The sequence below is a fragment of the Pelecanus crispus genome, chromosome Z, assembly GCF_030463565.1.
Source record: "Pelecanus crispus isolate bPelCri1 chromosome Z, bPelCri1.pri, whole genome shotgun sequence".
NCBI classification, from domain to species: Eukaryota; Metazoa; Chordata; class Aves; order Pelecaniformes; family Pelecanidae; genus Pelecanus; species Pelecanus crispus.
Window position 1 is genome coordinate 15,945,718 of NC_134676.1, and position 23,167 is coordinate 15,968,884.

Here is a 23,167-nt window from a genome sequence, read left to right on the forward strand (position 1 = left end):
TCTTAATTATGTTTAAGGTATCAGGCTGTAGCATCTAAGCCATCCATTGCCTCAACCCAGAAATTTGTAGACCAAGATTGCGTACTAAACAAAACTGGAACTGAAGAGCAATGCATATCACACTACCTTCCCTTTCAAGCTCACTATGATTCCACCTGCTTCACCATAAATATATAACAACAGACATATGTAAGAAAATCCCTTCCATAACAAGGCAGTCTCTTGCACATACAGGGGAAAAACTGTTTCTTCACTTCATATCCTAAAAAGCAGACCATCCTCCTCTTTCTTTGGCCTAGACTGTGGCCTTTGGCAAGACCTTATTCCTTTTGACCCCTGATGCAGTGAGCTACTGATGAGGTGTTGACCCCTTCTGCTCTTATTAATGTAAAGAAAACCTGACAATAATCAGCTACTGCAAGGAGACTCCAAACATTCTGCAGGAAAAAAAAAAAAATGCCTGGAATTTTAAATTTCTTAACAGATTTCTTTAGTTTTTATAAAAAAGGACTTCAGGATTTTTACACTGTCAAAGGCAGTTACACAGTCAAAAGTTTTGCATTTTGAAAGAAGCATCCTTTTATAAAACAAAATGCTTTTGATCTACTCTGCAAATGCAACGTCTGTTTTCAGTTTTACTGCAAAACGTCACCATTTCTACATGCAAGATCTGGGAAGCTTTCTGGGTTTTACAGAGGGTTTGCTAAGAACCTGCAACAACAGCTGCAGCAGCTGATCACCCACTTCCTACTTTATTCATAATGTGCAGAGAGCTGTTCTCTGCTCTGCTTCCCTAACCTGCATATTCATTTAGATACAAGCTCTGGTTTCAGGTTTCATAATTATGCTGCTTTGGAGCTGCTCAAAGTAAGCAGGTAAACTTACAACATTACTGAAGCTCAGTGCTTTTGATTATGCTGTTGTCAGACATAACAGTAACAACAGAGACACAAAGATTATTGTCTTCCTTGAGTCCAGACCCCACTTCAAGAATGCCCAGTACAATCTTTTCTTCATTTTATTTTCTTTTCTTCTCCTCATTGCTCCTGATTTTACTTCCAGTTAGATGGTAAAGCTGCTTTTTCAGCTTTGTACAAAGGAAATCACCTCCAAAAGAAGCAGGAATTTTGGAGAAAGGGAAAAGGGGAAAATGGAGACCTAATACAGGTCTCCACCTATTTTAAGACTGCTTTGCTGGTCATTGCTCATCATGAAAAAAATGACCAGAGCAGATGGAGAATTTGTCCTTTTTTAAGCAGAACTTTTCATTGATCTCAATTGCAAAATCTTCTTTCCAGAGCAGATGCACAGACTACCTCAAGGGTATTTCACAAAACCCTTAACACCTATTCAATGCCTTATATCTCAAAATTACATAGGGATGACATATTAAGTCCCAGACCACATACCTTGTAGAGGGTTTTTCCCATTCTGTGTGAGAATGTAGAGACAAACAGATGAAGGATAACCGACACCCGAAAGTGAGCATCTAAATCTACATTTAAGGTTGACAGCTGAAAAATATTAAGCATGCATGTAATCCTACTCCCAAAAGAAAACCCACAGGTTTTATCCAAAGTACTTTGGTATGTAAAAGCTTGCAGGACTGAGCCTTATGGTGACTAATTATGAGGTTAGATATTCAGAACGCTTTGTCTGGGCAGTATTGACTGGCATAAGGAAAGTGATTTCAAACTGCAGATGTGTAAGCATATGCAGAAGCTTACCCTTATCTGAAGGGGAACACAAAATTAATTCCCAGTTGAACTGTAGGTGGAACTTTTAATTGTCTGATAAAAAGCCTTAATGATTACTGCTTTTTTAAATAAGAAATATTTATAAACCTGAGCCAGTTAATTTTACATCGCATAGTATCATTTCATATGCAAGAAAAAAGAACAGCAGTTGGAAGTATTGAGAGATGGAGGACATGTAAGATAGCAATAGTTTAAAATAAATCTTTGGTAAATCATTTATATTTGAAAGAGAAGGCAAAAGAAAACACGTACAGTGATGCAAAGGCAAGCAAAAGAAAATGTACTGGAAGAAATGTGCTTAAAATGTGACTTTATTTTCCAAAACAACAAACTGATGAAGGGGTTGATAATTTCATAAACCTATTTTTCAATCTGAAAAATAATTACTTCATACATAGCATGCAATTCTGGTTGAAAATTAATCATAACAGTATTAACACATATATATAAAACATCCGTTGCATAAAAAATTCCCATGCAACAAAGTCTTGTATTCAAATAGTAGGGGTTTGCACATTTTCTTTTCAGGATCTGCAAACAAGGAACATCATTGTTCCAAATGCACACATTTTAGGATGGTTCAGTTCTGAGTGGAAACCGACGACCTCAGAAATGTTCATTAATAAAATGAACCTTTTAGGATAAAATTAATTGTTAGTATAATGTTTCAAAAGCTTCCTAACATCATTACTATGAAATGCTTAATATTTTGTTTGTCTCTATTAGTACTGAATATTTACTTTAGTATTTAATAATTAAGATCAAAGCTTTCGGGTATGACTGGCTGTATAATGAACGATTTGGATGACTAACTTAATTAGTCAACTTATTAACTTGTGCATTGTTACCCATGTAATGCAACCAAATGATGAGGATTCAGTAGAAGTGTTTCTTCCTGTGAACCAAAATAGGTCTAGGAAATAAAAAGATGTAAATACTTGCTCCACTATTTATATATTGTCTCAAATTCAAATATTGTGCATGCTGCATAGGTTTTTCCTCTGTGAGACACTAAAGAAATATTATTTAAATGATACAGAGAAATTAAGACTTCCCAGCTCAAAGAGAAATTTCAGTATGTATCAAACCAAATATATGAGAAGTATATGCCAAACATCCTTGTAATTATGAGTAAACAGAATACAAAGCAATTTTTTCAGAGCTAGCTAAACACGAGACCTTCAGGGTTCAAGATGCATTCTCCAATAACAGTACCAGCAACATGTCCAGAACTTCATCACCACAATACTTTTGCATATCTGGGAAAAAAGGTGGGTTTTTTTCCAGCTTTACCATAAAGCTGTCTGTAAAGTAATGTGATATTCCAGGTATACTTCATTGCTACAATTAGCTGCAAAGTAGATTTTCAGGAAAATATGTATCAACTTAAAGAATGAGAAACTTTCAGCCAGTTCATACCATTCTTATCAAGCTCAAAATTGGTATTCACATTATTTTCTGGGATATGGGTGGGTTTCAGAATACTTGCAGCTTTGGTACAGCAGAGCTACTTGTGTACTGCAACCCAGGTAATGCAACCAAATGATGAAGGTTCATCAAAAGTGTTTCTTCATGTGAATCAAAATACGTGTAGGAAATAACAAGATTTCAAAAACTAAAACAGTGAAACATAATTAAGCAGAGAGAATTACTCAGTTCCATCAGTTATACTGTTTTTCTCTCTAGCAGTTTCCTTTCTGTTACCTTCCATGATAAAGTCATAGCTGTCTTTTTTTTTTTCCCTTACAAATTCTCCTTTCTAACTAGTGTTCTCAACACTCCTTCACAAAGACTCCTTTCATATGTGGTGTAATCCCAAAGACATTGTGCTAAACCCATCCAGCACTGACCCTGCTAGCAGGTGGACACTGGTTTCTAATACAGTATAACAGGTCATGTGTTTTATTCAGTCCTTTGCAGAAGTCCAGACCTACTGAGAGAACATGTTAGACATATACTTTCATTCAAAACAGAAGTGGCCTCAAAACAATTCAAACTGCATGTCAACGTGTATTTGGAATTGCTAGTAAGTGATTGTTTAGGCTTACTCAACAGAATTAACATGGGGCATTCACATGGTTTATCTTCAGAGTCCTAAATTCTGCATCTTAGATTCTGAAGTCTCCGCTCAGAAATGATTATAGCTGACTCAATGGGATTTAGCATAGTCAACTGCAGGAATTAGAATTCATACACAGGCTGTAACAAGTGTATACATGAGAAAAATATATTTCTGTGCCTCCATACTATGATATAAAACAACCTATATGTTACTCTTACTTTTACTAGAATCGGATCGTCTGGGAGGGAACAAGTATGCCACATAAGGCCTAACAAACAAAAATGGAGATTTTTAGGGGAAGATCTATGAATGTGCCAATTGCAGAAGCTATGACAATTCACAGCTGAGAAATGTCCTCTGGTGGTTTATTGATGGATACATTTTATTCCTTTTTACCTAAAAATATACATTAAGTTATTTGAAAGATACTTCAGACTGTTGTAACTATGGAAATAATCAAGGGCGATGAGTTTAAATACTAATTTGCAATGTTTTTTTGTGTACTTCTGCTTTGTAAGGCACAGCAACATCAAGTTGTACCCAGAAAAATCTTCTTCAGGGAAATACTAAATGTTGGTTTCCTTCAAGACTTGTTTTATCTGTAACTTTGATTTCCTTAGGCAGATAAATAACTTGCCTCATTTATATTTCTATCAGGATGGTTGCATTAATTTTTAAATTGCAGTGATTTATCTTTTTCAGTGCTGTAAACCATACTAGCAGTTTAATTCGTAGTCTAGTCCACATATGTTAGCAGAGTTACATGGTGAATCCTTGACCAATTAAAGGTAATGCTTCAAAAACTTCAGTGTGGCAGGGTTTCGTCCATAGCATTAATATTCTTTGCTGTGGAGGTTCTCAAAAAATCTGAAAAATTTTCACTCTGACTGAAGCAGACTGAAAGCATATGTCCACTCTTTGCTTATTGAAAAATTCAGTCTTACATGCATATTCTGTAATTATGGTGCATGTAATTATAGCTGGATAATGAAGATGTGAGCAAAAAGACTGAGGGAAATTTAATTCAGCTGGTCTTTTGGAACTTAAAGGTTGAACTATTGAAAGATGGCCTAAGAAATAATATTGAAATTAGAAAGGCATTAAAACCTCTTTTTTGAAACTGACCTTGTACCAATTCCATGAGCAAGACAACTCCTTTGGGGTCAGACCCACACAGGTGATGTAATTGCACTTGTACCAAGTTATGTCCATTGTGTGAGATTTCATATGCTGCAGTCTGATTTTCATCATAAATGCACAACTTTGACTATATTTCATCTGAACATTGTTCTTCAGTTCTAGGAACTTCAAGAATTGGCTCTCCTGTTTCTCAGAGGTATAAAATATTTCAGTATAATGCTGCTGAAAGAATTGTTTGAGATCTCTCACTTTCAGAGAAGAAGAGAGAGGAAGGTCCTTAGGGGAAAGCTGAAGAGCTTTTACATTCATTTCCACTAAAACCTACATAAAACTACTCATCCAGATTTTGTAGCTGCTTTCAAGCAGATCCAGCAAAGTTAAATTCTTGGCAGATCTGTGTGATCATAATTTCAACTTCACCTCCATAGTTTTCAGGTAAATGTATGGGGGACCAATAATAATAGACATCAACATCATGAAATCTAATAAAAGACTAGGTAGAGAGCCTTGAAGGTCTTCAAATTCCCACAAATAGTCTCACTTCAGTACATTTTTTATATCACTTAAAACTCAACATTTTATCTATGTATAGCAAAGTCCAGGCATTATGTTGCACCTAATTATCATGCTATTCTGAAATTATAATTTTGACACTTTCTTGGGCTGTACAGGGTTTTATGGCATGCTACAGGTGACCTGTGCAAACAGAGGCATCACATCATTACACACAGCTACCCCGACTCCACCCTGAACAGTGTTGTTTGATATCATCACCTACTTTTAGTTTCACCTGTCTTAGAAAGAGATAATTTGGCTCAAGCTACAATTCTTTTTATCACCTACACCTTAATACTGAGCTGTTGTGTAGCTTTATCAAATATACCACTGAGATAAAAAAAGGAAAACCTACATTGACCTTTTAAGTCCAGGTTCTGCAGTAAACAGCCGTGACATCCTGTGATAAAAAAAATCCCCTGTTCTTTATAACTTTGGAAGCTTCTGTTTCATCTTGCCAGCAAGTAAGAACAACAACTGGCTGGTTGTAAGGGGCTTTGCAAAGGCAGTTAAGACATTTACTGTCCTCAGGAGTGGTGCTTGATTGTTAATTAGTTTGCCAACAGACTGTTGTGGTAACTTTGACCACGCACCTCAAATTTTAATTCCTCCTTTCTCTCTGATTGTTTCTTTGTTTCTCTCTGTCCTACCCAACTCAAATAGCCGTGTCACTGTGTGGGTACACAGTCCATTGCAGAACAGAACCTCAACAAGGACTGCAGACACAACCATAACCCTAATTATAAATCATGAGAATTTTCTTACATATCTTCTTTTCTCCTAGATTCCGTACAGTTTCTTTTTGTTTCTCCCTGCATGGCTCAAAATATTCTCCCTAGCTGAAGCCCCAGTGTTGATCATTCAAGAGGTGTTTGAAGGTGTTTAGAGTGCTGGGGACTCTGAGCCTTCAGCTGACTTTATGTGGGTGGCCATCTGTACACACACGATCCCACTGAGGTCAGCCCAGGTGCAGTTCTCCTCTGAAAGCAACGGTATGGTTGTGGCCTCACATGGAAAGCTGTCAGCAAAATGAGTTTGCCTCTCTTCTTTTTTCTAACAAAGCTCTGTTTACACTTTGGGTGTCTATTATAAAACAGTATCATTAGTATTGTTTTCTGAATCTAGAAAGCACATATGCATCTCATTGATTCTAAGCTGACGTAAATATGATCTGCTCTCAGGGAAAATTGTTGTAATGGGACATGACACAGGAATTTACCAGAATGCCATGTATTCACAGGCCCAGACAAGGATTTCTTAAAGCCTGCTTTCACTGGAAAAATAGTAATGCATCAATAGTCAAACTTTCCTCAGCAAGACACTTGTATCTACAGAAGATTTACCATGAAAAGTTTTTCAGGACCAGGTGAAAATTTCTAATCCAAAGCAAGACCAACTCCAAACCAGCATCCCTTAGTATTCATGCAGGCATGATGGACAGTTTAAATCTTCTGCCACACATGACTAAGACTGCTGCATCTAAGGTAGGTCCTTCAGCCTCTAACATTTAAAGTTATTTCATGCCCAGTGAATACTTGATTATGAAAAAACAGTAAAACAGCTTTCATGGCGAAGGATAACAACCAAAAAAAAGGGGTGAATTGATACTTCTGAGAAAGCCAAGTTCGAACTCATGGTTTAAATCAGGCAATACAAGGTTTTCTGCACCCTAGGCACATGCCTCTAACACAGGTATAACAACTGGCATGTGTGGAGCTTTTCTCTTCTCAAAGCACAACACAAAGCCTAACTTTTGCCCTAGTACAGATCAAAACCCCCAAAGGCTAGATCTCAGAAAGCTTTGCTGGATGGGAAAACCATTTCCATTTGCTTGTTCTTTTTACTCAGCACCTGAATCACAGCAGCAAATTAAACTGTGGCAAGCTGCTGTTTATCAGGACAAAGTAATGAGCAGGAGGAATTTGTGCTGTGGGGGTGGCATCTTCCTGACATGACTTTGATTCTTGAAATGACAGTTAAAAAAAAACCCAATACAATTCCGTTTAACTGCCTTTCCAAAGCAGGTAGGTTTTGTCACTTGAGTTTAACGTTCCAAGAAACCCAGCAACAATGAATAACTTTATTGAGCTGAAAATGAGTTTGATTCAGTCTAGAACACCTGTTCTCTCCACCAGAACTGTTCTTCGGAGAGTTCTGGCCACAAAGAAATGAGCTGCATTAATTAAAGCCAAACAGAACATCAGGGTCTACATGCCAGCTCTACAGGGGAAGGCCACTAAGTTTAGGGCCACTATGAACAGCTTTGTATTGATGTGGTTTCTAAATCTTACACTGACCCAAAGACTGTGAAGTAGAAAAGACCATGTCTGCCCCTTCCATTCTACTTAGTTGGGTGTGTATTTTGCAACATGTTTGGAGAACAACCTATGCCACCGCACTGGGCGGCTCCATCCTTAGCTCATGTTCCCAGCGCGACTCATCCAGGCTGGTGGCTGCACTAGTGCTGGTTAGTGACAACTGGAGATCCTCCTTCTAGCAAAAGTTCTGGTATTATCCTTATGACCCTGTTCACAGTATTCATTTTACATGTATAGGATAAATATTTCTAACCCTCAGTTTTAAAAAGAAGATGAAAAAAATCTTTGTGCCTATAACTGCACAGGAACCAGAAAAAAAATTTGAATAAACAACAAACAAACAAACAAACAAAATAATTCCTCCATAAAATACAAAAATGTATTTTTAAAAAATTAATTGCAGTTTTGGGTATTTCCAGCCTTCATCAGGACTTCTCAAGGTTCTAGCTAGCAAAGCTTTTATTGGTTTTGCTTAATCAAAACATTTGCTGGTGTCATGTGCTGAAAATGCTGCCTTTCCATTTTGAGACTGCTCTGGGCACTTGAGTAAAGCCAGTCATTCCGAACAGTGCTCTATGGAGAAAGGGCAGCTGCTCAAACTGTTGTATATTGGCATATTTCTTTTAAAGACATACAAAAATTTACACCATTTGAGGATCTGGCCCTGGTCGTGGATTTGTGAGAACATTTCCATAACTGTAGGGTAACACAGGAAAATCAGAATGTAGCAGCTGACAAGAAAGTACATTTTATGTTACTGATACCCTCCTAATTTTTGAGTTGAACTAGTAATAACAGAGTATATAGTTGCATGCACACTCTGTGTTTATAGTGTGGCTTTTTGTCTTTAGAGAAAGTCAACTCTGAGCTTTTTCATCCGGTCACAACCCCTTTGAATATCTTCTGTTTCAGGAAGACCAGTCTTATGTGCATTCAAAACTGCTGAAGCACAAGCCATACTGTATTCTAAATACAGAACGCACAAGGACAAATTTTGTGTCAATTAAATTACCTGAATGTACCTGATGTACTGTACATGCACAGTGTGGAGTTATTCAGAGCATCTATTGTCAGCTACGTTAGGCATCTGACTTTAATGCTCTGAATTACACCATTGCGTATCTCCCTTTCCCACTGACTACACTGAAAATTGAACAGTCTGAGTTTGATCTGTTTAATTAAATCTAAGAGAGATGGTTAAGGCAGACTAATGTAGGTGAAATGCCCCTCATTATCAGAAATTACTTAGCTGTGTGTATCACCTGACACAATTAGTTGCAGGACATAACTGGTTAAAATTACTTGAGCTAAAAAATATATGTGAGGATTGAATATATTCTTTGCTTCCTGAGCTCAATGCAGGCAGCAATGCATTAAGGGAAAAAAAAAAAAAAAAGAAGAAGAAATAAATGAATGCCTCCTAAATACAAAAATCTAACACAATAATTTTTTTTTTTTTTTTTTTCTGTTCTTGTTTCTCTCATGCACCAAGATCAAGAACAGCTTCCCTCTGGACTCATACAACTTAAAACTTTGATTTTAAAATGTGATCAGAATTTCTTATGCAATCATAGTTCCTAGCACCTGGTGCTATAAGAAAAAAGAGAATGCCTCCTTCAGCTACTATAAAACTTGTAACAGAAATGTGTCAATTGGTATCACCTATTCCAGCTGGAGTGGATGATTTTAACTTTTTAGAATTGTCAAAGAGTGCCTAAAAGCTTTGCAGGAAAACCTTAACCCAAAAGTTTGAAATACAGGTAATTTAAGGGAGAATTAAAGACATTGAGGACCTCTGCAAAACTGAACTCTCCTTCAAGGAGGTCACAGTGGATATATGGGTCTAACTTTAGGAAACTACATTTTTGTATGAGATTTTCAAGGGCACACTTTGAGTGCCTCAGAAACAGCTTATGTTGTTGTTGCAACTTGTCTTGTGCGGTGAAAGGAACCTGTTGAAGCAGAACTCTTTGCGGGAGTGGAGTAACAGCAATTTCTTTTTTTCACAGGTATTGGTGTGCTTCCAGATATTTCAAATGTATTTACAGAAGCTGTCATCACACACAAGACCATCTCAAATTTTACAGAAACCTAGTGACAAGCCTTAATATTCATGCCTGGATTATGGCCGTCAGAAAGTTCAGAGGCTTAGTTCTTCACAAAAATAGTGAGGCAGAGCCTCAGGTGCTATTAACTGCCACACTACTGAAGTCATGCAAACCTGACAGAAAACATTAAGTCCAGGAGATGCTTTTGGAGTCTGGATTCAGATCTGGATATAAAATGCACGGAGCTCCACAGGGAAACCAATTGATTCTGTAATTTTGCACAGTGTTCTACCTTCTAAACAAACTTTAAAATACAGCAACTTACAGGGTCATGCTGTGATTAGTCGTTGAGAAAAGCGAAAAAGAAAAAAAAAAAAAAGTGTGGTTACTAGAGGTTGTAGTATATCATTTTGGTGGCCCTCAAGCTGTGCCCAGGAAGTTACTGTCAAGAACCAGACATACAACATTAACATCTCATTTATAGGCAGTCAGGACTTAAATGTCTGTTGAGAAAAATACTTAAGATTACTGATACAAGTTACAGCTACATCTAAGTAGTTTTAAAAACCAAATAAACTCAACACGGAAAGCATTCATCCTGCACTTTATTGCTGAGGGAGGGAGAATATAATTTTACTTTCTGTCCTATACAAAAGAGACACAAGTATAGGTTAAAGCTTTAAGGGGTTGTCTGATGCACAAGTCTCATTTTGTTTCTGAACAGAAGAGAGGATTCCACCTGAAATGAACTGGGTACTAAATGCATAAAAAAGCCCATACCCAAGAATGCAAGAACAGAAAGAACTCACTGTCTTTTGGGCTGCTCTTCTGGAACCTTTCCAGGTCCACGCTGGGGGGTCTGCTGGGCTTCTGTGGGGGCTGGCCCAGCTTGAACAGCGGGGGCAAGGCTTTCCGCTTGGGGGTTCCTGAGCTCCTGTCCCCATCCTCTTTCTCTTGTGATCCACCTGATGGCCTTCCTACAGCAAGAGCTGTGTTCATCTTACGGAACTTAGAGGAAGAAGAACCTGATTCTTCCTGGATGATTTTGTTGAGAAAGATGTTCTTGGCAGCACTCATTCCCTTTTCTTCAGTCTTTTCCTCCACGTTTTTGGGGGTGCCTTGAGATGAGCTGGACCAGTGGCCAGTAGGCTTCAGAGCTATGTTAGAAAAATGACTGCCTGCAGCTTCTGCAGCACAGTTACTATTTTCATCCATTTCCTTTGCTGCTTTAAATGAGTGTAGATTTGGTCTAGGGCCTGATAGTCCTTTTTGCAGAAAAACATTTTTATTAGAAGTGTCTTCATTGTGGGAAACCTCATGGTTTTGAGAAGGTTTCTGTGCAAGAGGTGGTTTAGAGAAAGGAGGCTTGGGCTCGTTTTCTTGTGTTGCAGACATGAACTTTTCCTTAACTCCAGTTACTTTTGAAAATGCTGGTTTTCCCTCACTCTCCTGTGATGCAAAATTTGAATTTGGTTTTGTTCCCAGAGGAATTTTTTCTTTCTCATGAGGAGCAGAGTTAAGGAACTTGTTCCCTGCAGGTTTTGGATACAGAGGCTTTGGCTCTTCTTTTGCCAGATCACTGGTTTTGGTGGGGGGTTTAGTGCATCCACCTTTTCCATCATTTTCTCTGTTAGTTGCCTGAAGCTGAACCCCAAATCTTTGTGCAACCGGTTTCAAATATGGGGGCTTTGGATCCTTCTCTGTTTTATCATCAATTGAAGGCTTGACCCCCAGGGGAGGCTTAGGATGAACAGGTTTGTGAAAGGTGGGTCCTGAAGAAGTTGCATTTCCTTGACTTGCAAATTTCTCAAGTGCTGCTTTCCTTGTCTGTAATCCCATATGGCTAGGTTGTCCTGGGACTTTGAAGGGTCGACTGTTACCAGAAACAGCCTCTGTAGGGTTGTTACCTGTGTTAAATTTCGCCATGAGTGACTTCACATCTGTCTTGCCATCCTGCAAGCACAAAGAAGAGAAAAAGAAAGAGCAGCAATGAGAAAGTCCCTGTTGCAATGTTCACACATACTGTACTTTAAAGAGTTTCCTGGTCTGAGGCTTGTAGTACTGCTGATTGGCTGTGGAGATATTGTAGCACATCTTCCTGTAGGGTTAGAGAAGCTGAGCATTTTGTTATATCCTTGCTGTGGTTATACAATCTTTTAAAATTTTCAGTGCAGGTACTGCCTTTAGAGAGTGGTCATGCAGCTCCTTTTGGGCCTACTATAATTTCTGTTTATTTCTGGAATCGGGAACTGAACACCTAGTAAATATAAGAAAACACATGCTATTTTAAATTAATGTATGCCTAAAAATAAGTGTCCTGCAGTGAGAAGCATAGGCTGTACTAGAACCTGTGTTATGTACCAGACTAGAGTTATTCCTGCCAACTCTTTGGAGAACTGCAAGTTCCTTTGTGAAAACAGGAATTCTTCCATTTTGGGGTGTGTGTGTCAGTTTTTCTTTCATTTCTCAGCAATTTTCTTCTCTGCTGCTCCCCCCACCTTCACTTTGTTTCTCTTCTCCATTTTGTATTGGAAAAATCCTGTCCATGTGTGTATGGAAAATGAAAATATGTGGAGTAAAATAAGAAGAAATGGCAATCAGGACAGCCAGATACTGTCAAATATACTTAAATTCTTGGTGAAAGAAAAAAAAAAAAAAGTTGAACAATTCCAAGCAGATAAAACCCTACTTCATTCAAAAAAGTTTTAATTGGTAATCCCTATTCAATAACTTTCAGGACCAGTCTTTAGTATGAACTGAGAGAAAAAGCTCAATACATTTGAATTCCTTAAAATTAAAACACAGCGCAGTGAAGGATGGGGGCAAAGGGGAGTGAGCTCGTCCCACTGCGCTGGGCTGGGGCCACCTTTGGGTTCCAGGAGACCTCTGCAGCAGGGAGTCCTTTCCCAGCCTGCAGTGGCAGCAGGGGTGCAGCTACGGCAGATACATTGGTGTGTGTGATTCGCAGCTTGTTTAAGTGGGATCTGGTTTGTGTGTGGAAGTTAAAATGTAAGACTAATGCTATAAAGCACGGATGTTATAACTAGGAAGGGCTCTGAATCATTTGTTTGGAAACAAAGGAGTATCACTACAAAGCACAATAAACAGGTGTCTGAAAAAATTTTAGAAAGAGGTTGAAGAATGAACTTTGTCTTCACTCAGTACAGTTCAGCAAGTGTTCAGTAATCTTTTTTTACTTCATTAACAAGAGCTTCTAAATTGGGGGTTCTCTCTGTTTGCCTTCTGTTTGGTTGTATCACATTACATGAATTGCCTGTTATGTTGGAATAGTTTTACCTGTGACTTCTGCAACTTAAAGTTAACTTTCCCAGTCTTTCAGTATCAGCAAGAAATTCATTTTTCCCGAACTGTTTGTATTATACTGCAAAGTTACTCACTATAAATGCAGCCAAAATAAGATAGACATATATGACACTTATCCCCAGAACACGGTATTGTTATCTCTTTTGCACATACAGGGAAGGCAGGAAGTACACATTTACTATGGAGATTATCAGGTTTAAGCCATCTATTGCTGGTTGACGCATACGCACTCACACACACAGAATTACACTGCATAGATATGTATATGTATCACTAATCATTCAAGATTTCTCCCACAATACCTTGAAAAGCACTGATTTTACCCACTTAAACAGAAAGTTAAGCTAATTGCAATGCCAGAAAAAATAACAAAGCCTTTTGTCTCTGATCCCTTTTGACTTTGTACTAATGCATGCTTTTTTTTTAATGTCTGTAACAAAATCTAAACCATCAGAGATACTATAACTTTACCTCAGTGTATCAAGTCTTCAGAACTTATAAACTACAATCTGATCAGCTGCTTGGCCAACTCAGCAGCTCATTTCTTTTGAAAATTATAGCAATAAATTGATTCTTCTGCTACCTCTTCCATTGGAAATTTAAGAAAACGCACTGTGTCAAACTACAGTAATGTAAATGTTCTGGACAAGAGACATTCAGCATGTAGACATTTTGGAAGCTGGAAATGTGGCTTTGAAGAAACTTTTCATGTTATGATATAAGGTTTCTGAGTTTTCTACATCTTTGCAATAGCAAGATCTGTTATATTTATACACGCTTTCAAATGCACTGAACCATTCACTACTGCCATGTTAGGACTCTCAATGGATTTCTTTTAATAAATTTCTTGCCAGTACTGTGAACAAACCTTGCCCTAGTCATGCAGATTTGCAAGCTTTTCAGGAGTAAAAAGCTCATGGGCATCTAGAATATTTTACAATCAGAAATGTAGCCTCTCTCATTTACTTGCAGTGAGTAGTAAGTGGTAAAGGTAACACTAAGAATCAGAAGAGAGTAAGAAACTCCGTGAAATCTTTCTGCTTCTCTTTAACATATATCACCAGTTCCTGCTTTCATAAGCTACATTATACTAGAAGCCTTGTTGTGGATTCTAATGCATAACCTGACTGGCCAGGTAGACAGATGGGGAACTAGGAAAAAGAGAGAACCTTTCATTTGTGGCCCTGCTCATAGAGTAATCCCCGCAATTTCTGTGTTTCCCTTCCCAGAAGTGACAGCAGTTACCTATTCCATTAGCACATACAATAGGTTGTAAATCATGAAATGGGAACTTGGAAAGATTCTGAAGTGAGATTAAGTTCACCCTACCCTTCCCCTCTAAAGTGCAAAGTGCCTGTGGGACAGAGGAGTCTCATGCAAGAAGTACTTGGGTTATTTTCTGAACTTTCTCTTTGTGCTGTATTGGGAAACTCAGTGCAAAATATTTTAGCCTCTGAGCTTCTGATCTGAACTGGAAGCAGCACATAAGGTGCACAGTAACATTTGCTTTGATATGAGGTGGTTTCATTATTCAAATGTGTTTGCTCAAATCTAGAACAATACCCAGGTTTTAGTTCCCATGCCATAGATTCATCAAGGAGATTTGTATACGCAGTGCTTTCCCAGCCTCCCACTGCCTTCGACAGAGACTTGCACAGATACGAAGATACACTTGTACAGAATTCTTCCACAACTAGATCTTAATTACACCTCAGTGTAAACAAATGCAATTCTTCATTATTTATAATATAATTGCACATTTCTCTACAGAAGTACAGTGTAATAAGAACACAAGAAATAAAAAGGTTCCAACTATTCTTCCTGAATTTACTGTGAATATTCCAGTCTCAAGTAACAGCTTGATCAAAAAACCCTGTTTGTTTTGTTTTGGCATAAATGTGCTCTCATTATTTACTTTCCGCTCTTGGTGAAGCCAAAAGATCATTTCACTTCAACTTTCCCTTGTGGTTGCTCTTTCTTCAAACAGCAACACTGGATCAATAAAAGGAATAGCAGATGAAATAAAGATTATAAAGCTATCCCTTTAAGAAGAAAAGTGTGTATACTCATGTGAAAGTCAAATAACCGGAGCAGCTGATAACCACTAAGGGAATTGAGCTCTAACCCATGGACAGTATATAAGGAGTAAGGAACTGGACAGAAAAAGCAAAGAAAAGGACATATGAAGTTATAGGAAAATACAGATCTGAAAATTATTTGGCAACTTTATAAAGGCCTGATTTAACTTCTACTGAAATTAATGGATTTGAGAGAGCTTAGCTGCTTGCACAAGATGCTAGTGCCATTCTGAATCTGTGATAAATTATTGCTTGACTATTTCCTTTTCCAACAGAAAGACTTCAGAATTATCATTATGCAACTTTGTTGTTTCCAGAAGAGATAAATTATTTCCAAGTTGCTGTTCTTCCCCTTGAATCTAGTTATAATTATTAGTTAGAGAAGAGTCCCTCTAATAGTGAGTGCAGCATTTGGAAAGTGGAGTTAAGATGTGCAATACTCTTGTACCTATGAACATAGGCAGCAGAAGTATGAAAAGAAGGCAGAAAGACAGCTTCTGTCCAAACAAAAAGACTTGCTAATACAGTGGTTGGTAAACAAGAGAAACGAGCCCTCATCAGGTACTAAATAATGAAGAGGCAGGCTATTCTGCTGTCTGGGGTTTTTTGAAAGGCAGACTTCTAGGATGGAGACAATAGACAAATCTAAGGGATTCCCCGGTAGGAGGCTGGCAGCCTCTATGTTATCCTGAGAGCATCATTTCAAACATCCTTCTAACACCAGCAAGACAAAACCAGCACACTCATGAGGACATGCGGTTGTCAAAATTAGACAAGACAGTGTTCCAGCCTGGTCACATTGTATTCTGTGTCTTTTCCATTGTACATTCCTCTGCACCTTTGTTGTCCCTTTCTTGTCACTTTTTCTCATCTTTTACCTAATCATAAGATCAACTACATCATATTGCAGGAACATGAGAGGACAATATAGTTCATCCACTCCAGGTCTGAGACCAGGACCAGTAAAGGCATAAGGCTTGACCAGAACAGCCAGATGACATCCCAGCTTGGTCCCAAACTATTGCTGTCGCAGCCTGTGCACCAGGCCAAAGCATCTATCCATGCACGGTCATCTCTTCATCCTATGTCCTGGTAAGTTCAACACAAAGTTTCTTTTATTTTCTTGCTTCTTTTTGGTACCTGTCTACATCAAAATCAGAAAAACTATCAACCATTGGCAACTCAGTCTTCAACAACAGAAGCCTGGCAGCTTCAATTTTCCACCAAGAATTTCTATCCGATAAAAACAAACTAACTAATATCCCTTTCTGAAAAAGGATTACAATTGTTTTTCACATGTCTTTATATAAGCATGGAGTTTCATGGTACTTAATAATTTTGGCTTTTAAAATTATTGGTCTCAACAGCTTTCAGAATCATGTAAATTTTCTAGTGAGTCTGTCCAGAAATTAGACAGATACCTCTTCACTCAGAACCTTATTTATATACAGTGTATACAGTGGCTGCCTTATGAATGTCTTTGATTTGACTCTGGTTATTCCACTAAAGCCAACATAACATCTCCAAGTCTCAAGGAAGAAAAACTTGAGTTTCTGCCACAGAAAAGTTCCTACCATTATTTCTAGAATTTCAAGATCCCATATGATTTTAAAGGAAATTTTGTGCAGTTTTAAGAGATTGACTACCTTTCTGACTCACTGCTGGAAAGAAAAACATTTTCCATGACCCACTACAAACAAAATACATACACTGATATCTCAATCCAGAGTATGGTATGTTAAAAAATACCCCACCCACAAACTAACCAGCCACAAATAATGTGAAAGGAATTACTACAAAATAATTGCCTTTAAGTGACACCATTTTTGTTATTATTCAAAATGCAAAGGTCACTTAAATTGGACTGATCTTAGTAAAATTTCAGGGAACCAAACAAAACTCTACGAGTGAAAAGTCCATTTTGTCAGCTTGGCACCTTTTCAGCTCCGTAATTAATTGTAAGTAAAATCTACAATTAAAATTTCCAGTTATATGAGGTTATATGTAATACCTGGTACTGATTCTATTTCTACTGGAACTTTGCATGTTTATTTCTAAGACAAAAACATACAACAATTTACCTGGATTCCCCAAAGCTCTCCAATATTTTGATACAGGCGGAAAAACTGTCTCCCTCAATCAGACAATCCACGGGTGTATCACCTTAACAGCCTGGTCTGTTTGCTAAGAGGAGTTCTGCTTCTCAGCGAGGGTTTGCATAAGAATGCTGCGTGTGGGTTTCATTATCAGAATCGGTAGAGAAAACTGCTCTCCTCAGGATATTAGGCAAGAAGCGGTGGGGGAAAAGGGAACTAAAATGTGTTCAGACTGTTCGGCTGCTGCCATCAGCAGTATTCACCATGTGATATCTAGAACTATAGCATTTATCCCATATTGTGGAGTCCTGTGAAGCTATATTGTGGAATACAAGCTTGGGTCTCTACAGAATAATGGTTAATGAAATGTGTGTGGTAATGACAAGCATGAAGACAAGAGTGGACCGACCTCTTGGGTCATCAGGTCTAGTCCCCTGCTGCAATTGAGAGTCACTGCATACATTTCCTCTCATCAGGTGGCAGCTAATGTGTTTGCTTGCTCCCATCTTTGCCAGTAGGATCTCAAGAGTTTCTGCTGGCCATTTTTTTAAAGCTTTTGCTACATGGAGATTTTTTTTTTTTTTTAAACTATGATAATACGTTTCTTTGGCCCTTCTGCCTGTGAGTTCATTAGGCAAACCAAAGACTTTGAAGGATGATATAGGATAGGAAAACCAATATTGAGAAAATAAGCTTCACAAGACATTCTAAACCTGTGTTTGTGCTGAAGGTAAACCCAAACAATGAAAGTGGAACCCTCTACTAAATACTCAGTGAAGTTCCTGGAGCTCTGCATGGGGATTAGACTGCAGAAGAAAAATTGTGTGGTTTTGAGCTTCATAAAAGGTTGTTTGACTCTGCCTCATTGTCTATCACTTCTCCTTCTGCACAAGTCAGTATTTTTTGAAACATTTTTGTGTGTCAAAATAAAGCATTGGAAGTGCTTGATATTTCCCACTTAATTTTACAAAAACTTATATCTTAGCTAGTTCAGAAGTTTATTGGAGTGCTGGATGGAGCTTCTTTGAGTTAAAAACACTGCCACATGATTTATATTTGCCACTTGCCAATGATAATTATTTTTTTTGTTACATAATGCAATGTTTCTTCTTAGTGAGAGAAATGCAGTTCTTTATGCTATTCATTCTGCTAAATACTGTATTTTATCTAGGAAATCCAATTTATTTGTGAAAATAAACAATCATCACTGATGATGAAGCATTTATTAATATGAAGGCAGATTAGACTTTGTTACTGTTGCTATTCTATCTGGCAGTCTTCACAACTGTTTTAAGGTGCTAACTGTAGCAATATAGTCATTTTGCATGGATAAACACTGCTGCAAGGATTGGCACACAGTATCAGTGCTAGACAAATCATTCAATGATCAAAGAACGAGCTCATCTTTGCAACTCAGAATGCTAGACAGTTCTTGTCATCTTCTCTTTCATCTAATACACAGAAATAAATATATCCCTAACTGATAGAATGCTGCTGAGAATATAAATTGCAACAAAAGTAACCGTTTATGTTGTGAAATTGCTGTGAAACTTGCCCAACTAAAATGTCTACCATATGCTTCATTTTACACTTGCACGTGCAACAACTGCCTGGATCCTCTCTGTTTTTTCCACTTATTCTGTGAAGGATATTTTTGAGCGATTTGAGGGAATTAGCTATTTTTAGGTGAAGAAAGAATCTGAAGGAATTAATATTTTAACAAACAGGACCCGCAAGCCTGAAAACAACTCATAGATATTTTGCCTATTTTATTTTTCACAAAAACAACAGCAGCAGAAGCAACAAAATCACAAGATTATATTCAAGCAAGACAAGAATATCAATAATGAGAATGGCTTCTCATGTATAAGCATGCCATTCCAGACTCCATGTAGACCAAAACCAGCATCTAAATCCCAGCATAGCAATAGTGTGTTACTGTTAACATGTGCAACTTGTATGACTGCAGCCTTAAGTATTTTTTTTTATCAGAGCATCTACTCAACTTTCTGTTTCCAGGTACCTTTGGGAAAAGTGGCTGCTTAAGAATTACATTTGTCAAAAGAGGGAAAAAAAAGGGGGAGAAAAAGACACTCACTGAGTTTCTCTGCCATAAGTGCTAGTCTATCTTTTTAAGGTATCTTTCACCTACTGATGTTGTTCTGTGCTCTGAAATGGTTTGAAAGGTCTGGCGCTCCCATCTGAACACCTCTGGATTTCCAATTCAGTGCTCACAAAGAATGTCATAGTCAGGATCTTGTTACCTCCACAGCTGTGTCAGTACCGTTGTTGGAGGTGGTGTAAACTGAAGTGACATGATACAAAATAAAAATACCTTTTTTTCTTTCCATGTTGTTTTTAACCTGCTTCATTTCACTGATCTTAGTCTATTATATGATCCCAAAACAGGCAAGACAGCATAACAGAATTAGTGGTGAGTGAGGGTGGGAGAAGAAAAAGACAGAAATGGTTGGCTGGGGCAGGCAATCCTTAAACCATGTATATATAGTGAAAAAAAAGTACATGGGTGAGCACCTTTGGATAGGTGCATTAATATCATTATAGCAAGTTTGACAATCTCCTTCCTAAGTCAGAATAGTGTTGCTCCATATAGCTGTAATATACAACACATGCAAATATGTGGAGTGTTCAGCCAGAGAAAGTGAATGTTAGCAGTTTTTTCACTGAAACTTCTCTTCCTGCCTCCTCCTCACTCTCATGGGGCTTTTGCCTCCTGGTGGCAGGCTGGGAGCAGCAGCAGAAATGACATATTTCTCCATTGATAATCTCTTTGTACTTCAAAGATAATACTTGTACTAGGAGAGTTACAGTCTACCTGGTTTCATACTGCTCCTGGTTAGCAGTTCTGCTTAGCAATGCTGTGCCACTCCCCAGAGTTAGGAGTTCTGGGTAAAAGTGCCACCCCACCGTGGTGGTGATCCTGTTACAGAGTCACTTTGAAAAAGTACCTGATTTTCAGTAAAAACTTGATATTCCTGAACACTGGCAGGAGCTTCTGCCTGCAATTGCTACAGCATGCTATGAGAACAAATGTTTCTTGTAGAATCAGTCTATGTTATCTTTGTGTCTGCAGACAGGGCTAGACTTCCTGAAAAAATGTGTTGTTGCATTTCCATCGGGTTGCCATTTGAAGGTGGTTTTACTATTTCTGACAGAAGTTTGATGTGGTCATGAGTGAATTAGCAGCATTCTCTCATGTCTACATGCACCGTCATGGTTATGGGAACAATTGGGCTTTCTAGATACTGTTTGTGGGCAGCTGACACACAGGATTCCCTGAAAGCTCCTCAAGTCAATACTGTGACTCTTTCACATTGTCATAATTCAATTCCTATAATCTTATAGCTGTTAACTATTATTACTATATTGATATTTGTCTAAACAAGGAGTGCAGAAATAGTTTCCGCTGTTTGTATTTTTCTATCCTAGAGAAAGGTAGAATTGGCAAATTGAAGAAAGAAGTCAAACAACGCTGGCAGAGTCTCCTTACCCCAACTGTACTTTGTGAAGGACATATTTCTGTCATGAAGGAAAGCCCAGTGTACTCCACAGCATTACAGGCAGGTGCATGTTAAAGTTCCTGGTTTTCTGCTTGGGTGTATGCACTGTAATAAATCACTCCTTCCAGAGCACAGTCCTTCCCGTGGACATCTAAAGCTAATGCAAAGCACCTGCCATACAAAACAATCTTACATGTGAAAAGTCCCAAGTCTTTCTTTTTTGTGACTTGACCTTAGAAGAGCGCTGTTGGCTCAAATCTTAAGCAATTATTCAGGATCTGACTGTCATGTTCCACCAAATTACTCATCTTCACTGCCCTGCACTCCCCCCTCTATGCCCTGCCCCTGGGCTGTCCCTCAGTGCCCCCTGCCATGTTGCAGGCTCTTCCCTGCCCCTTTTGCTGCAAAGCCCAGTCATGCAGGTGGCTCACATTAAGCAGCTTTTAAATTAGGCTTTTTTGCCCTGCCAGCTCTGTGGCTTTTGCTGATGTCGGTGCTCCTGTGTTCTGTCTGCCTGGATTCAGCAGCATGAGTTCAGGGAGAATTGAAAGCAGTGCAGCAGTAGAAAACACTCCAGACCAAATGGGAACACCAGGCCTTTGCTAAACCCTCCACAGGCACCAGAAAACCCTCTAAAAAGTGCAGAGTTCACCATGGCGGTCAAGAGCCCTGATGCATACAGGCACAGCTCTGTGAAGCATGGGCTGGGAGGACTCACAGATCTTGCCACAGCACCAACACCCCTCACATCCGACAGCTTGTGCCTCATTGAGGGCCACAGCTGATCACCAGTGGTAGCTTGATTAGATGATTTAATGAGCTAAATTGCAGGTGATGTGCATGTAGCTGCGATAACTGTGTTTGCAGCAACCAACTCCTGGTCTGAGGCAAGGGGATGTGGAGAGCTCCTTGTGGCCATCTTGGTAAGGCAAGCAAGCTGGCTGGGAAGTTGCTAGAAGCTATGTATGGGGGGAAATCAGTAGAGACTAGAGTGAGAAGGAAGATGGAAGAGTATGGCAGGGCTAATGGGAGCTGGGCACAAGCAGTTTGTTTGCGGAAAGGAGTTCTGGCAGCTGGGGAGGGTGGGTAGCCTTTTGCCTGCCCTCATGACATTGTGCTCCCTCAGCCCCTCTCCCCATACCTCAGCAGCAGCCATGTCTGTGCCCTGCTTTCCCCCACCATGAGCTCATGGGGCCCTGCCTCGCTCTGTGCCTCCCTGCTGGGGCTCGGCCTGTCATGGAGGGACCCAGGGCTGGCTGGACGCTGGCAAGCCTGAGAGCGGGGGGGCAGCCATCTTCGCAGCTGCTGTCAGCAGCATCCTTGCACCCAGGGAGAGGAGAAGAGAGGGAGCCTGCACTGGGGGAAGGGGAGATTGGGTGGGAAGAGAGGGAGGAAAAAACAACTTTCTCAAGGAAGAAGTAGCTTCAGTTTCCTCCCTGTATACCCTCGTGTAAAGGGTTGGGCAGGGGATTATACACTGGCCTGGCTTCCCCCTTAGCACCCCCCCAGCTGCTGATACCATGAGGAAGAGGAAGTGGAAAAGCAAGAGGAACAGACAGCTTTAGCAAAACACCCCTGACTTCCCTTTCTCCTCAACATGTCCTTCCCTGCCTCTGCCTGGTAGGCAAACAAGTGTTGCAAGAACATGCAAATACCTTGCCAGGAGTTCTGCAAACCCTGTGGGAGGGAGAGAGGGATCTTTCTGGACACCCCATGCTTTCACACTCAAACTTAACACCCTCCTTTGCTGCCCTCTCATATGTTAAACCCCCACCAACTCTCCAAGCCACATCTGCTTTTAGTGCAGAGAAGCCAAACAGAAACCCATGTTTCCTCAAAAGCATCCCAGCTCCAGTCAGGGTCCTGCTCTCTCTGTTTGCCCTTCTGCACTAGCTTATGGAGGCACAGAGGACTCGCAGCTGATGTCTGTGCCTCTTCAGGTATCACCTAGCTCAGTTATCATGAGCTTTCTCTGGGAAGTGGGTAGCGGCCTTTACTCTTCAAAACCTCCTCCTTAAACCTCTGAAGAAAAAGATTCAGATGAAAGCAATTTAGACTCTGTTAATGTCATATGATTTCTTACCAACAGCTCTTCAGTCTTTTCCATTTGAAAAGTGGAAGATCAGACCTACATTTGGTAGCTATTGTCCAAATCATACCAGAGGTGGTCAGGCTGCTTTTGCTTTAAAAATATGTTTGCTTAAAAAAAATAATTTCTAAAACAGATTTTCATGGTCAATTTTGATAAGTCAAGCAATTCCTGATAAA

At 39.2% G+C, this 23,167-nt stretch overlaps 1 protein-coding gene across 5 annotated transcripts in view; it reads right to left on the reverse strand.

Moving 5' to 3' along the window:
- The window catches only part of FYB1 (FYN binding protein 1), a 43,829-nt gene extending 31,971 nt beyond the window's left edge, over window positions 1-11,858 (reverse strand). For 3 of the 5 annotated variants that reach the window (XM_075726486.1, XM_075726485.1, XM_075726487.1), the window contains exon 1: window positions 10,690-11,858. In XM_075726486.1, the coding sequence (XP_075582601.1) occupies window positions 10,690-11,806 (1,117 nt within the window). In that variant the 5' untranslated portion in view covers window positions 11,807-11,858. The remainder of the gene's footprint in view (window positions 1-10,689) is intronic. The other 2 variants (XM_075726483.1, XM_075726484.1) reach the window with 1 other exon arrangement.
- Between the last annotated feature and the right edge of the window lie 11,309 nt (window positions 11,859-23,167).